General features: G+C 42.1%; 1 protein-coding gene across 3 annotated transcripts in view; it reads left to right on the top strand.

Moving 5' to 3' along the window:
• The first annotated feature begins 3772 nt into the window (after positions 1–3772).
• Positions 3773–15830, top strand: part of LOC148009330 (uncharacterized) — a 115300-nt gene continuing 103242 nt past the window's right edge. For 2 of the 3 annotated variants that reach the window (XM_087673577.1, XM_087673581.1), the window contains exon 1: positions 3773–4105. In XM_087673577.1, coding sequence (XP_087529703.1) covers positions 3783–4105 — 323 coding nt within the window. In that variant the 5' untranslated portion in view covers positions 3773–3782. Of the gene's footprint in view, positions 4110–15830 lie in introns of all 3 variants that reach the window. The other variant, XM_087673578.1, reaches the window with a different exon arrangement.

Genomic DNA, 15830 nt, shown 5'->3' on the forward strand with positions numbered 1-15830 from the left:
AGTATGCCATTCTAGAGATAGATGGCATTGCAAGGTCAACATTATGTTTCTTTCAAAGATCACTAATGTCAATGACATGGTGCGAGAAAATTTGTATTTATTCCAACCTAGAGACTTGTGACCCTTCATTTTCCATATATCTTCAAATACTGCACTAGTTGGCATGACCTTGGCTTCATCACCACCTACAATCACATTCATCTTTTGGTTAAGACATTGGAGCAAGACATTACCCCTTGCAAAAAAAAAGAGCCCCCTTTACTCTTTGACATCAATGCAAGCATAGATAGGATAGTCGTGATATGACAACACCTACGCACCGTCCTTTTCCCATCGTGCTATGCGACACTACTAGAGAATATGGTGGATAGCCACTTTGCTTTATGTACCCACTTGTTTTATCTAGAGTCTTCCATTGAGATATGGAATGTAGTTGAATATTATATGCTTAGTAAGCGATGTCTCAGGCTCACTGTATAGTCACTCCCTGAGGAACAAAGCCAATCTTTAAATAAAAGAGAGAGAGAGAGAGAGAGAAGAAAATCAAATAAAAGGAGAACACAAGCTTCGACCTAGATAGGTGCAGTACATGAACATTGATTCCAAGAGTCCTCAAGTTATTGTCTTGTGGTGTTGGTCAGTCGGTTATGCTTCTAGCCCCCTAACCCTTTTCCCACAGCATAATCTTTGGGCACATCAAGGGTAGGATACCTTGGGCTTGCTTAGACAACCTATCACCCCAAGACTTCACTGAACAATAAAACTATACATTGACTAGGTCCTCAAGCGTGGAACAAAGTGCCATGCCTTCTTAAAGCTCGATCTATCTCCCAATTACACATGCACGAGCACAAGCACTGCACAATAAGGTTACACCCACATGGAGAGCACCTTAATTTTAGGTTGTTGAAGATCCATGGTCATTTAAGAATCCATTGAGGATCCTGTGACATTAGTGGACTTGTCATCCTGTGACATTAGGTTGTTGAAGATCCATGGTCATTGAAGAATCGATTGAGGATCCTATGACATTAGTGGACTTGTCATCTTGTGCATCAATACTACATCCACAAGCCTTTTTCTACCTCCTCAAGCACCATTGATAGAATTGCAACACACCAACACCCCTTATGGACTACTAGAACCTTTTAGTAGAATCATAGCACCACGACCATCCCTGGCATTGGGTCCTATTCCATGGCATGTCATGGGACTATCACTCATCTAAGAGGGGTTTAATGTTAACCTTGGCCTCACAATGAACCATTCCAAGAAGTAAAGATGTTATGAATGTGATATGGAATGTGATATGCAACAAAATTTTTGATTATGTGCCATGTAACAAGATGACTAGTCCACTAATGTGTGTGCAAGAGTGGGGAGGCCAAGAGATCACAAGTCTAGGTTGGATGCCCAAAAGGATAGGAAACCATAAAGCTTTGTATAAAAGGTTTAAGAGATAATGGAAACAACTCATGTGTATGCAAACTATGGAAACTTCTAGTATTCATGCTTGTGTTATTGCCTCTTGCAAGGGAGAGAGTTTGAGGTTGAGGGAGAGAGTGAGTGTGAGAGTGAGGGACATGGAGTGAGAAGCTCTTGCACCTTCTCTTCTTCTTAATCTATTCCATTGGAGCAACTTAAGTGGTAGTGAGAATTGTGAGGGAGGGAGAGTGGATAAGTGAGGGACATGGCAAGGGAAGTTTCCTCAATCTTTCTTCTCCTTGAGCTATCCTTGATGGTTCATGCAAGCAAGGCAATAATGCAAGCTAGAAGATAAGCAATTAGGTATATGTGTGGATTGTGGAGAAATGCTTGTCAACATGTTGCAACTACAATGTGGTAAGTGTTAGTAAGCATGCTCAATAAACCACCTCAATTTGATCTATTGTCATTGATAGGTTGGTTCATTATGTGCTATGCATGTGTGAGTAGGCTAGGTGAGAGATAGCCATGACTTAATGAGTCAAACCCTTAAAACAATAAGGGTGTTTTTCTGTTCTTGCCTTTGGTGTGTGAATGCCATAAGGAGCTTACCAATAGCAAGGCAAAAGAGGCAATTCCAACAAATAAGATCTCTTCATCCACATGGGGGTTGCGATTACATCGAGGACATGTGCATCCATTCTATCCCTGATCAAACTCACAAGTCTATCCATCCAACCTTTGACCTACTTACAATCTTCTTAGGGATCTAGTTTTCTCAATAATTACAACATTTTCTATCTCTCCATCATGTAAACCATCCTTGCTACTATAATGTCATTCAATCAAAATTAGCCACAACAGTTGTCTTCTACTTATGTGTTAGACTAATGTAAACAAATGCACTTACAAATTAATTACACTACAATACACAGTCCTCAAGTATGGATATACCAAGGAAGTTAGAGTGTTAAGACTTGTTTAGTATTAGTTTCATCTCCTAGTATCCTATGCACAAAAGACTAGCACCCCCCTTAGGATTTGATTGCATGCAAGGTTTTCATTGCAAGTACCAAAGCTTGTCAAGAACATTGGATCTTCATCTCTACATCAAGAACCTAGTTCTTCATCCTTCTACATTGAGCAAATTCTTCTTCCCAACACATCAAGTCCTTACCATTAGGGGATATATTCACTAGTAAAGAGTGTGGATGATGTTCGACAACACAATCTTTTGCCAACATCTTGTCATCCACCACCACCCAAACCATCATTTAACTAAGAAGGCCAAACACATTCCTCACCTTCATCATCATGAGCTACACCATTAATAAGAAGAACCATTCCTCCTCCATCCAACTACACCATTGAAGTCTTAACATTCCACATCTGTAGTTTGTGGTGCAACGCGCTACCTTCAATAATGAGTGTCAATAACAAATAAGTGCTTATCTAGGAGGGAGAGAATGCTAATCACATTTAGGAATTGCTAAATCAAGAATTGCTAAAAGTAATAGTTGAATAATGATTGTTGGAGTCAAAAGTGTGAAGTAAGTTTGCTAGGGGTGCCAAGAGTTAAGCAACACTTTCATAAGTCTCCACAAAAGTAGCTACCATAAGCAGGGGTTTAGAAAATAACAAGATAATTTTCGGGGACATTTAAGGTCTGTATGCCTCTTATTTCTATCTCTATTTGTTTTTCATTGAGACTAGTCCATTGCATTTAAGAGTTAATCTAAAATATTCGCAACATGTATAATATTTTGTAGGCTAAATAGAAAAATCATATGCATACATGTCAATATCTCATGGGTAAGCTATGAATGCCTAGTATGGGCATTGTAAGTGGACTTAGAGAGAGGCCAAGGGTTGAGGCTACCCACCCCAAAAACCCTACCTATAAGAAATGTGAAAATGAATAGAGAGCTCATGCTTGTATATGGAAAATTTTAAGTTCTTCCTTTTATGACTCTACCAAATCACCAAGGAGGACCAATCAAGCACTTTAGTGGGCAAGAGCACAAACTTATACAAACATACCATGTGAACATTAGTGTCGAAGTTCCAACCAAATGATGCACTTACTTGAATTCACAACCTCAATTGTATGAGCTTGTGTGTTAATAATTGCTAGTATATCACAACCTCAAGGGTATTAGCTTGTGTATTAATTGTTGGTGTACAATGTATTAAAATATCATAATTGTTTGTCAAAAAGTCAAATACGTTTACTCTATGGTACGCAATCATAAATTGCGATTTGCCCTTCTAACATGCTTTTATCATTGTCATATATAGTAGAAGATATCAATGATCATTGTATGTACATTTGCTGGAGGCCCTTATGGCTGAATTAGATGTTAAAGATGCACGACTTTGAGGTGTCAAATCAGGGCTTTCATGTGTTTGCATGCATTCACCACCTTCCTGGTTTTCTGATACGAACAGAAGATCACGATCTCCAAGAGAAGGGCTCTGAGAGAGAGAGAGAGAGAGAGAGAGAGAGAGAGAGAGAGAGAGAGAGGTTACTCAGGTTAGTTATGGAACCTGGGATCCTTCGTGAGATTGTGAAGGAGGTCGTGCGTCTCCACAGAGAACAACATTCTGATTCACAACGCCCTTTTCTCAACGAATTGGCCTGGTTTTTGGCGCAAGCTACTTGCCTTCAGCACCCTGACTTGTCTGTAGAATCTCTCTTCTTACTTTGAATTGGTTTCCTGCCACATATAATTGTATGCACAGCAACATAATTGTATGCGCGATCAATACGCATTGGATAGTTTTGCCAAATTAAATGATCCATCTAATGCATTTAAGTTTTATGCATTCTCTTGTGCGGTGCATCTACATGTCATCTCTTCTGTATATGTACATATGTGTTAGCTCCATTCATTGCTCTGCATAAACAGTCCAGCATTTCAAACAGGTACAGAGATTCTTGTACAGGCAAGACCTAGCGCCAGAGTCATGGGAATTGAATGTCGGTGATATGTCTCCTCGAGTTATGTACTCCGTGCAATTTTCAACATATACTACACCATTCAAAAGAGTTTCCACTATCAACAGAGATGCGGTCGAGAGTTCAGCATCAACTACTTTAGGGTGGCCTTGAAAGCTTCAAGAGTGAGACCGTGAATTTCTTGGGAGGATGTGTACAATTATCCAGATCAAAACAGATGAGTTGCAGCAGTCCAATGTTCCATCTCCATTCCACGTAGCAGCCTCTTTTCTCTCTGCAATGCCTACTCAGAAGAGATTACTGAACTGCAAGGTAGTGAAGTGTGAGGATATGCTAGGGTTTGCAGAGAAAACACAAAGAGTGTACGGACATGACTAACAAATGAACTCAGGAAAGAATGCAAACTAAGAAAGAAAGATGATGAACACTGAGATGAGCAGACTGAGTGCGCTAGGTGTGATACAAGGGCTGTCTGACAGCTACAGTTTCTTGTGGGGGCGGATTGGGGATGAAGGAGAGTGTGACATACTTTGATGCATAATGGTGCAGCAAACCAACTATGCTCAATGCTGGATGATGAGTAAGAGATGCAAGGCATCTATGAAGGCAGTAAGAGAGCCAAAATGCAGCAATTCCTACTAGAAAAAGGGTTGCTGAGGCTGAAAAGATGCCAGGCAGTAGCAGAATGCAGTAATGCCTTTGACATGGACCGGCAGAGCCATGCAGCTATGGATGATGGATATGGCAGCAGGAGCCAAAATGCAGCTCTCTGTTGACAATTGATGGTGCGTACAGATGGCTGTGGAGGATGCAAGGCAGATGTGAGGACAATGAAGACAATAGGAGGGGCTGGCGTTTGACCCAAACCCATAGGGTGCCAACACTGGAATCCAAATGTAGGAGAGGAGAGGCGTGGCAGCAATAAGATGATGGCAAGGAGAGATGGAGGGCTGGTGTGGAACATGAGACCAAAGAGATGAATCATTCTAAGTGAGTGATATGAAGACAAAAGTAAACTGGGATTCATCATGAATGTGGCAATCCCCACAATCTCTTTTATAGAATATTCTGAAGTTTTGTGATCGATTCAATTTCATGAGGATTTCTTTTTGGAGCCATAAGAGAGGTGAAGGAACTTACCAATAATATGAGATTATCTTTTGGGTTAATTCTGAGATAGCTCAATAGGCCAAAACAGGTTTTAAGGGGGAGGAAAAGCAGACTTTGTACCCCAACCTAAGACGTGGGACCCCAAACAGTCCCAAGGCATTCGACCACAGTTGCCACAAAGTACTGCCCGGGGTTTTACTAGGATTGCACGTGTGGTGAATATCTTCTTTTGAGTGCCCAAAATGTCCAACATAGTGAAACCAAGACATCGAACCAAGAGTGCCACAATGGAGTGCCCAAGGGCCTTTCCATGATTGCAAAGGCAATGCCAACTCTGTTATGCATCTTAGCTTTTATTTTATTTTCTCTTTTTTGAATGTTTGACTTGGCCCATTAGCTCATACAAAAATGAAACTACAATACAAGATCACTATGAACGTTGTTGCTAATGAAAATATGCTACAAAGAGTGGGGTAGTTGTTTGAGATTTGGGGTGAGCAAGGAAGGCCACAATTCTCCACTTGATGAGGTAAAAGGGAACATGCTACACAATGTATGAGTTTTTGGATGGAAAGATGGCCACAAATGCAAGGTTTCATATGCCCAAGCGCCTAAATTACGAAACACAATGCTATGATGCAAAAGGAATATAATAAGGGGCATGCTCATGAGGTAGGGTTTCTTGGACAATGACCTCGTAGGGGAATTGCTCAGTTGCCCAAGTGACCATTTACAATGTGAGAATGAATGCATGGGTACAAACTGAAAGCGATGTCGATGTCGAAGACAAGCCAAAACCTAAACGTATCATATGAGAAAAGCAACCCCCTTTCAAACCATGTTGGAGGTGGAGGAGGAGCTGAAGTCAACTAAGGTGCCAAGATGTTGAGCCACCAATACTAGGGTTTGCACTCGGTCATAATTATGGTGCATTAACCTTAATTTAGTCTCCTAAAAGAAGCCCCAAAAAGAAATTTTGCAAAAATAAAAAATAAATGGCTTTTTTTTGATAGTAGGACAAATGTACCCCCTTGAATCCTCTATAACCTTGTATTTGTGCATCCCGAATCCTTCATTCCAACTAGCTCTCATTCAATCCTCTCATCACCCATACTGTACAGCCATACCAGGATGATACGTTAGTTTGTGGAGCTTCTTGGGATGGTGCCCTTGCTGTCCACAGCCCCCTACATAGTTGGGTGACCTGATCTCCAGCCATTCTACACGTGGGTTTTCAGTCTATGGCTGCTGTGCTGTTGGTCATGGACTGTGGGATTCCTCTTTGGAGAGAGAGGAGTAGGACATATGGCATTTGAGACGATTGGCAAACCATCTTCTTCATCTCAACCAGGCCTAGTGTTAGGTTCATATAACCCCTTTGAGTCATATGAATCATAACCCTCCATTGTTTCTCCTTTTGGTATGCGGGCTCTATATAATTTTTAGTATGTCAATTTGAATCGAGGAGGCTCTAGACACAAATATACATCTATAGGTATATTCGGAATTGTATCTTTTGTTTCCTTTGAGCAAGGAGTTGGCACTTCACACTTCCCTCCTCTACCATTGATATCTCCTAAATCTCTTTCTTTTGCATTTGGTACTTTAGGATTACACTTCACTTCTGCATCTAGCACATTGGGAGTTGGATCTCCCATCTCTGCTCCTAGTTCCTTCTCTTTCTCTATACCCCCATGGTACCTATCCTTAGATGAATGCCACTTTGCACTGTGATATATCATTAGGGGGAATACCACCCTTTAACATTGTGCCTTTCATATTTCTGCACATGAACATGTCCTTTTACTATAGGACGACAGTGATGGTGGATATCCCCCTCATTTCCCTGAGATACCCTGCCTCCTTATCTATCGACCTCTTAGACACAAGGATTTTCATCCTTTGCTTATGGTGCATTGTCATATACTCCATGGGTCACTCCAATGTAGGGATTTTCATCCTTTGCTCCATGCGTCCCTATTTCTTCTCCATGGGCTATTTGTGCGGTCACCATGTCCATGCCTAGTTAGTCCATTCCCATTTTGGATCCATTGTGCATACTTCACGTATGCATGGTGGACACTGCGGGATTAATTTCCAAGGGTGCTCCATCCCCAGCCTATCCACCCTTTCCACCTTTCCTATCCTATGGTACTACCACTCCTGTTGTTATGACCAAGAATGCCTTCATGGATAAGATTCATTTTAATGGGTTGGATTTCATCACTTGGTTGAACGTCATGCAACAAGTGCTTAAATCTCAAGGTCTTTGGGAGCTCATCATTGGTCTAGAGCCTATGCTGCATTCTCAATTGGCTCACCCTGATCACATTCGTCAATGGAGAGCCGGCAACGCCACAACCAATGTTCAGGTAATGCAGGTGTTGCTTTTTGAGTTCCAATCTCGATTACATCAACTTTTCCTCACATTTGAGTGATGGAGTAATCTTATTGATTGCTTTGGGGTGTGAGATCTTGTCACAGATATGCCATGATCAAGTGCATGGATTAATTCTTGCTTATACCATATGAATCCACACCCCATGCGAACGCACCCTTAACAGGACATCCTCGAGCCAACCACGCAAACCCAGCCTTGCCATGTCATCATAGAACCTCTTGGAAGATATGCCATGTCATCGCTTGCATCATCGATGATGCCATTATGGAATATTCTAGAAGATCCTTAGTTGCCCTCCAACCTATAAAAGGAGGGGGCTAGTCTTGGGAGCTCAAGGAGTCAAGACCTCCAAGTAAGTAACTTCGAGTTCCAGTTCTAGTTTTTGTCTAGTCATGGTATCTAGTCTTGTCTTGTCTTTCATTGTACTCCTATTGTCTTGTCACCTTGTAATCTTGTAATACGAGATCTTGTCTAGTACAGTCTTGTGTCTTGTTCATCTCCGTTGAGAGAGATCTTGTAATTCTGATATCTTGTATCTTGGTATCTAGTCTTGTCTTGTCTTTCACTGTACTCCTGTTGTCTTGTCACCTTGTAATCTTGTAGTACGAGATCTTGTCTAGTATAGTCTTGTGTCTTGTTTATCTCTATTGAGAGAGATCTTGTAATTTTGATATCTTGTATTCAGACCTATAGTTCCAAGTTGTGGGATCCTTCATATCCTATCGAGTCTTGTTGTCTATACCTACGATCCTAGGTTGTGGGATTTTCCGTATCTTGTTAAGTTATCATTGTATCTTGTGTCCCTACGTGGGATTACCTTGTAATCAAAATTCTTGTAATAAATCTTGTATCTAGTCTAGTCTCTCAAGCATAGTCTAGTGCTTCCATAACAGTTTGGCAAGACTACTTTCTAGCCCTACTGAGCACCATGGAGGCAACCCTTGAAATAATCGTAGTCTCCCTTCAAGATCTCCAACAACAAAATCAAGACTTAAATGAACGACAAGTGCAACTTCAAATAGAACATCCTCCTATGCATCTAGGCCTTGCGCTTCAAGAGATGCAAGATTGGATCCAAGACTTGTAGAACAATAGAGGAAGTGATCAGATGATTCTGTGTTTATCAATCCCTAACAAGAGTTTGTGGTCAAGCTTTATCATGGTTCGCCCCAATCTTGGAAAAGAATATGCAAATACTTCATAACTATGAGGCACTTCTTTGCGAGCTCACTTCCACATTTGGAGATGTAGACAGTGGTCGAGTAGCAGAAACAAAAATTTGGAAGCTATGACAAGGTAACCCCTCTACCTTTGCTTATGCATCTGAATTTAGGCAATTAATTTGTGATCTCACTTAGTATGAGGATTATTTTATTAGCCAATTTAGATGGTGTCTTCGAGATGACATCAAGGACCTCATGCTTACTATGCCTGAGCCAAAAATACTCAACAATTATATCATGCAAGCCATCTAGTGTGATAATAGATTGTTCGAGAAGAAGCAAGAAAAGTGAGAAGAATTAAGGCCTTGCCAATGGAACCCAGCCCCAATCAGAGAAGAAACCAAGCCCGAACCGACACAAATAGATAATATCAAATTCTAGCCCTTGATCCCACAAGAAAAGCAAAGATGAAGAGAGAATCATCTATGCCTATATTGTGGAAATCGTGGACACATTGTCCTAAATTGCCCAAATAAGAGGGCAAGAACCCTAAGAGTTGCTGCAACCATTCTCGAGTAAGAAAACGAGGATGTCCGGTTGTAAATGAGATTGTACAAGTGGACCTTGACATAAGAAAGGGTCTCTTGATCCCAGCCATCCCAGCCACACCCATGGAAACTTTTTGTGTCATAGCCCAGATGATTTTGTTGAGAAAGACCCTTTCCCTCAAAGCCCTGGTCGACTCCCAGGCCTCTGCATGTTTCATTGATGATAGCTTTGTGAATAGATACCAGATTCCAGTACTCCAAAAGACCAATCTTGCAACAGTTGAAGTCATAGATGGAAGATCTCTAGCATCTGGAGATATTACCAAGGAAACCCGACCACCCATAGTAAATCATGGCGATCACAAATCTCGTGTATGCTTTAATGTTATATCCAGTCCCACAAATCCAATCATCCTTGGGATGCCTTGGCTAAAGAAACACAATTTAGAAATTGATTGTATTAAGCAAAAGATTACACGTCACAAAAATCAAGGAAAGCCGGTGTCATGAGGACATGGATTTTTGAAACCTCACTTACTATGTGGATTAATTTTTAATCACATGTTTAAGTAAATGTCGCACATGTGAGGTGTAACTGGGATTAGAGTAAATTTACGAGCTCGAAACCGGAGGAAATCACAGGATGTTAAAGGCAAAAGTTGCTATAAGTTATGCCGCACAGGTACTTGGTGGTATCTGGTGCCAGTTGTTGGCCTAGGTCATTCATTTGGCCATAAGTGTTAGTTGGTGACACCAGGGAAGTGGCATTTAATGGTACCTAACGCCAATCTGATGGTCAAAGATGGTGCAGAGACACTCGGGAATGGAAGTTGTCTAGCCAATTTAATTATTGATCAGTCAGATTATTTTTCAGGACACTGAAATAATTATAAACTGAAAATTAATATTTAATTATGGATAATGCTAGAAAAACCATTTGGGAAGGTTGCCAGTTGTCAAAAATGCCCATGCAAGGCTGTGCAAAAAAATCAACGAATTTGGGGCATTTTCTATCTCTATCAAAGCGCCTGAAGGCCAATTGACTGGCCAAAGACTTGCTGGTCATTTTGGATAGCAAGGGAAGTTGGGATACTAAAAGGTTTGGGAGAATCCCATTGTACATCAACTTCTTCTTCAATTAAGTTAAATAAATACCGAAAGGGTGCCAGTGTTGGGGCCAATAGGTTGTCCAATGTCCAAGATTATATGGTAAAGTGTGCATTTCAATTTTGTGAATTTGTTAATTGTTGTAAATAGTACTTAATCAGGTTATTTACTACCCTATCTGAGGAGGAAGGATGGTTTCAGTTGGTATATCTAGGAGCCAAAGCCTTTATGTACACAACAAGGCAAGAATTGACCTATATGATATATCATATACCAGCTCAAGAATCTAGTAAGGATGAGTCAGTCAAGCTACCAAGCCGGTATCAAGAATGATGAGATGTCTTTGAAAAAAAGAATGCAGATCTCTTGCTTGAATACAGATCATATGGTTGTGCTATAGAATTGCATAAGAGGGCTCAACCACCTTTTGGGTCCCTCTATAGGCTATCCCTTGATAAACTAGTTGAACTACGCAAGAACATCAATGAGATCTTAGCCAAGGGGTTCATTAGGCACTCGAAGTCTCCTGTTGAAGCCCCAATTCTGTTCGTGAAGAAGAAAGACGAGTCACTTCGAATGTGTGGATTATTGAGGACTCAATAAGATAACAATCAAGAATTGATATATACCAGAGCTCTTGGAAAGGCCAAGATCTTCACAAAGATCGATCTATGAGGGGCTTACACTTGTATGGATTAGAGAAGGAGATGAACGGAAGACAGCCTTCCGCACAAGGTATGGTCACTTTGAGTATGTTGTTATGCCATTCGGTCTCACCAATGCTTCTACAGTGTTTCAACATATGATGAATGATATCTTCTGAGAGTATCTAGATGATTTTGTAGTTATATACTTGGATGATATCTTGATATTCTCAAAAGATCCAAAGGAGCATGAGCATCACGTAAAATTAGTTTTGGAAAATCTCAGAGAAAAAGGACTATCTGTAAAACTTGAGGAGTGTTTTTTCTATTAGATAGAAATGGAATTCTTGGGGTATAATGTCTCCCTGAGAGAAATCTTCATGGATCCCAAGAAGATCGAGACTATTCTTGACTGGTAGACACCCACGTGTTCACGATGTCCAATGTTTCCTTGGCTTTGCCAACTTCTACAGGATATTTATCAAGGATTACTCAAAGATAGTCATACCACTCACCACACTCATAGGAAACTCAAAGTTCTCATGGACGCTGGAAGTCGAGAAGGCCTTCTAGACCCTAAAGATCGTTTTCACCACCGCCCCAATCCTAGTCCACCTAGATCCTACCAAGCCATTTTTCTTGAAGACCGATGCATCAAACTATGCCTTAGGAGCCATCTTGTGTTAGCATGGAGAAGATTGCCATATGCATCCAATTTATTCCACTCAAGGAAGTTCTCTCCTTCAGAGAGAAACTATGAGATCCATGACAAAGAACTCCTTTCTGTAAAGAAAAATACCCTAACACAGAAACATAAACAGAAACCGTATGACAAAGCACAGACTGATAAAAAGAACACAGTTAGGGTTAGGATTAGAGTAACTCAGAGACAATGAACACAGTGAATAAATAAAATGATATGATTACTAATAATACGATGCTCATGCAGCAAAAACACTGTAGTGAATGAATACTGAACCTCGAACTTCTGTATCTCTAGGATCAGGGCAGGGATAATGAGTTGGAGAGTGTGTCGTACTCCAAACGGATCCCGAATCATAGCAAGGCAGCCTCCGGATGTCGAACACCAACAAACATAGCAGTGAGAAGCTGGATCTGATGCAGATAGTAGTGAGGAGAGAGAAAGACTAAAAACAGAGCTTGCAGGAGAGAGAAAGACTAAAAACAGAGCTTGCAGGAGAGAGAAAGACTAAAAAGCAGGACAGCCTGCATGAGAGAGAAAGACTAAAAACGGAGCCTGCAGGAGAGAGAAAGACTGAATATGCAGGCAGGACAGCCTGTAGGAGAGAGAAAGACTAAAAATGCAGGCATGACAGCCTGTAGGAGAGAGAAAGACTAAAAACGGAACCTGCAGGAGAGAGAAAGACAAAAACGCAGGTAGGATAGCTTGCAGGAGAGAGAAAGACTGAAAACGCAGGCAGGACAGTCTGCACAAGAGAGAAATACTAAAAACGGAGCCTGCAGGAGAGAAAAACTGAAAACGCAGGCAGGATAGCCTGCAGGAGAGAGAAAGACTGCAGCGACTGGAAACAGGAGAGAGAAAACTGTCAGGGCGGTAGCTGGAGCCTGCAAACGCAGCAGTTTGCTGGCGTGGTAGGTTGTACGACAGCAGTGCAAATGAACAGCAGTCAGTCGCCAAGCAGAAACAACAGCAATCGGCATGTGGAGGGCTGGAAATAGGCGCCAGACTGTAGGAAACAGTGATGGATAGCAAGGGCTGAGATGTCCTCCGCGAACGGAGTGTGGACAGCAAGCTGATAACACCTGAAACCTGCAAAAACGAGATTGTAAAAGAGTGGAGGGCTGGCTGCCAATTTATAGAAAATTAGGATTCTAGATCCTCTCCCACTTAACTTTCTCGATCTGCTTCCTGTTTTAGGGTTTTGGCTAAAATAAGCCTAAAATAAGTATGTTTTGGGGCTGTTTAAGTGGCTAAGTGCATTTCTTAGCACAACACCCCCTCTCAGGCCCAAAATAGGGCGAGAAAAGTAGGCTAGTCTAAATTTTGATTTACCCCAAGGCGTCCCATCCCAAAGTAGCTAGGGCATCGGACAAAAGGTGCAGGTTGGCTGCCCAGTGGCCTTCCAAGACTACAAAGGCGATGGATATTTTACCAAGGGAGCCCAAGTGATCACCCCAAAGAGGTAAGGACATCAGACCAAGGGTGCTCGTCGGCTGCCCAAGGGCCTACCAAGGCCTACAAAGGCGGATGGAATCAACAATGGACTTGTTTGTTTTTTTTTTTTTGGTTTTTTTTTTTTGAAAAGTAAGTAATATAGGGGTAGCGGCCGATTAAGTGACAGATAGGAAAAGATAAAAAGAGTTTTAAATCCAAATTATTCACAAAACTAGCAAGCCAATCCCTCGTACTAACGAGGATAAGTGCCTAAGGATGATAAAAGTGAGTGTATGTGCCAATCATGTGTTGAATATGTGAGGGGCAAAAAAAAAAAAAAAAAGGTGGGCTTAGCAAGACAAGCAAAGCAAGCAAGCAAGCAAGGGTAGGGAAACTGCCTTTAGGAGAACTGCCATGTGTTATGCTACGAATATGGTGGATCCTAGAGTCGACCACTCCAAAAGACGGAAAAGGGATAATGTGTACAGATGCATGTTGACATGAACAGAATGCCAATGCATAGGGTAATACAAAGGGAGATGCGAGATGTCATGCTCATGCAATATGCTATGCAATGGTGCCACTGGGACAGTGCCCTCGCAGGGGAAGTGTTCACTTGTCCAAGTGCCCTTTTACAATCAGGTCATCCTGATAGTGCAGATAAAGTTGCAAATGTCCATAATACAATACAAAAGAATAAGTGAATGTAATGTCAAAGAATGTAAGCATCATCACTGTCACGATCAAGAGTAAGAGCCGCCCCCTCTCAAACTGGAAGGTAAAGCAAGAGGGAAGTATCCTCTCTCTTTCAAGCTGAAGAAGTAGGGGAGAGTGTACCCAAGCCGATCCTAGGTAGCAGGTACTGAAGAATCGGCCGGTTGACCGCTTTGGTCAAGATATCTGGAAAATTATTTGATGAAGGCATAAACTCTAGGCGAATAGTGCCTAGCTCAACCTGCTCTCTGGAAAAGTGGAAGTGGACTTCCACATGCCGTGTCCATGGTGTGATGAGCAGATTGCCCGCAAGGGCAATGGCACTCGGGTTGTCGCAGTAGACAACTGTGGGAGAGTCACAAGGAAAATGAAGCGTCGCCAGTAAACTCCTCAGATAGATGGCCTTTGTGGTGCCATCGAAGAGAGCCCGATACTCAGCCTCGGCCGTGGAAGTCGCCACTGTCTCTTGCTTACGGCTGGACCAAGAAAAGGGAGCCATGCCCAAGGTAAAGAGGTAGCCGCCATGGGAACGCCGGGTGTTAAGATCTGCTGCACAATCAGAATCAGTGTACCCCTGCAAACATAAACCGGAACCATATGTCAAGCCATAAGAAAAAGTACACCGCAAATAATGCAACACACGAAGACATGCAATCCAATGTGACATCCTAGGTGTTGTGAAATACTGATTGAGTATGCTAACTGAGTAAGCTAAATCTGGCCTAGTGTGAATTAACCAAAGAAGTTTTTCTACAACAGAAAGTAGGTGTGTGCATCGAAGGGCTGTCCTAGGGTATCCTTCGACAAGTGGATAGTAGGATCAAGAGGCATGGCCATTGGCCGTGTCTGATCCGAAGTGGTAAGCTTACCTATCTTGTTATCAGGCATGTGTGTGTATGCACGACACCCGAAGACTCTGAAATGGGAAATAACAGGCCGAGAGCCAAAAAATGCCTCATACAGGTTCTTTTAAGGAAGAGCCGCAGCCAGGCACCGGTTGAGGATATACACCGAAGTGTTAACAGCCTCGACCCAAAGGCGCTTAGGAAGCTCTGCTGCGAACAATATAGAGCGTGTCATTTCCATGACTATGCGGTTCCTACGCTCTACGACTCCATTCTGAGAGGGGGAGTTGGTAGAGGTGAGCTGGCGAGAAATGCCATGCTTCTGTAGAAACTCGGAAAACTCGTGGGAGATAAACTCACCACCGTTATCACTTCTCATGCATCCAACACGACGACCAGTTTGGTTATGAACCAGCAGTACCCAAGCAGAAAAATATGTGAAAGCATCTGACTTATGCTTGAGGAAGTACACCCACATGTATCGAGAAGGATCATCCACTATCAAAAAGAAGTACAGTGCACCGTTCGAAGCGGTAGTGGATGTCGGCCCACAAAGATCAACGTGAATCAATCAAAGAGGCTCCTCAGCTCTATGTGTAGCTTGCTGAAGAAATGGGTATGGCGCTGCTTCCCGAGCTGACAGGCTTTACAGACATCTCGAGCTAGCTTCAGGTGTGGAAGGCCCTCAACCAACTCACGGCGTGACAACTCATAAAGTGAGTCATAACCAAGATGCCCTAAGCGAAAATGCCAAAGACGCTCATTGTGCCTAGGCTC

Source organism: Lygodium microphyllum, unplaced genomic scaffold, assembly GCF_053477565.2.
Source record: "Lygodium microphyllum isolate KBCC unplaced genomic scaffold, Lygodium_microphyllum_v1.1.10 scaffold_31, whole genome shotgun sequence".
NCBI lineage: Eukaryota > Viridiplantae > Streptophyta > Polypodiopsida > Schizaeales > Lygodiaceae > Lygodium > Lygodium microphyllum.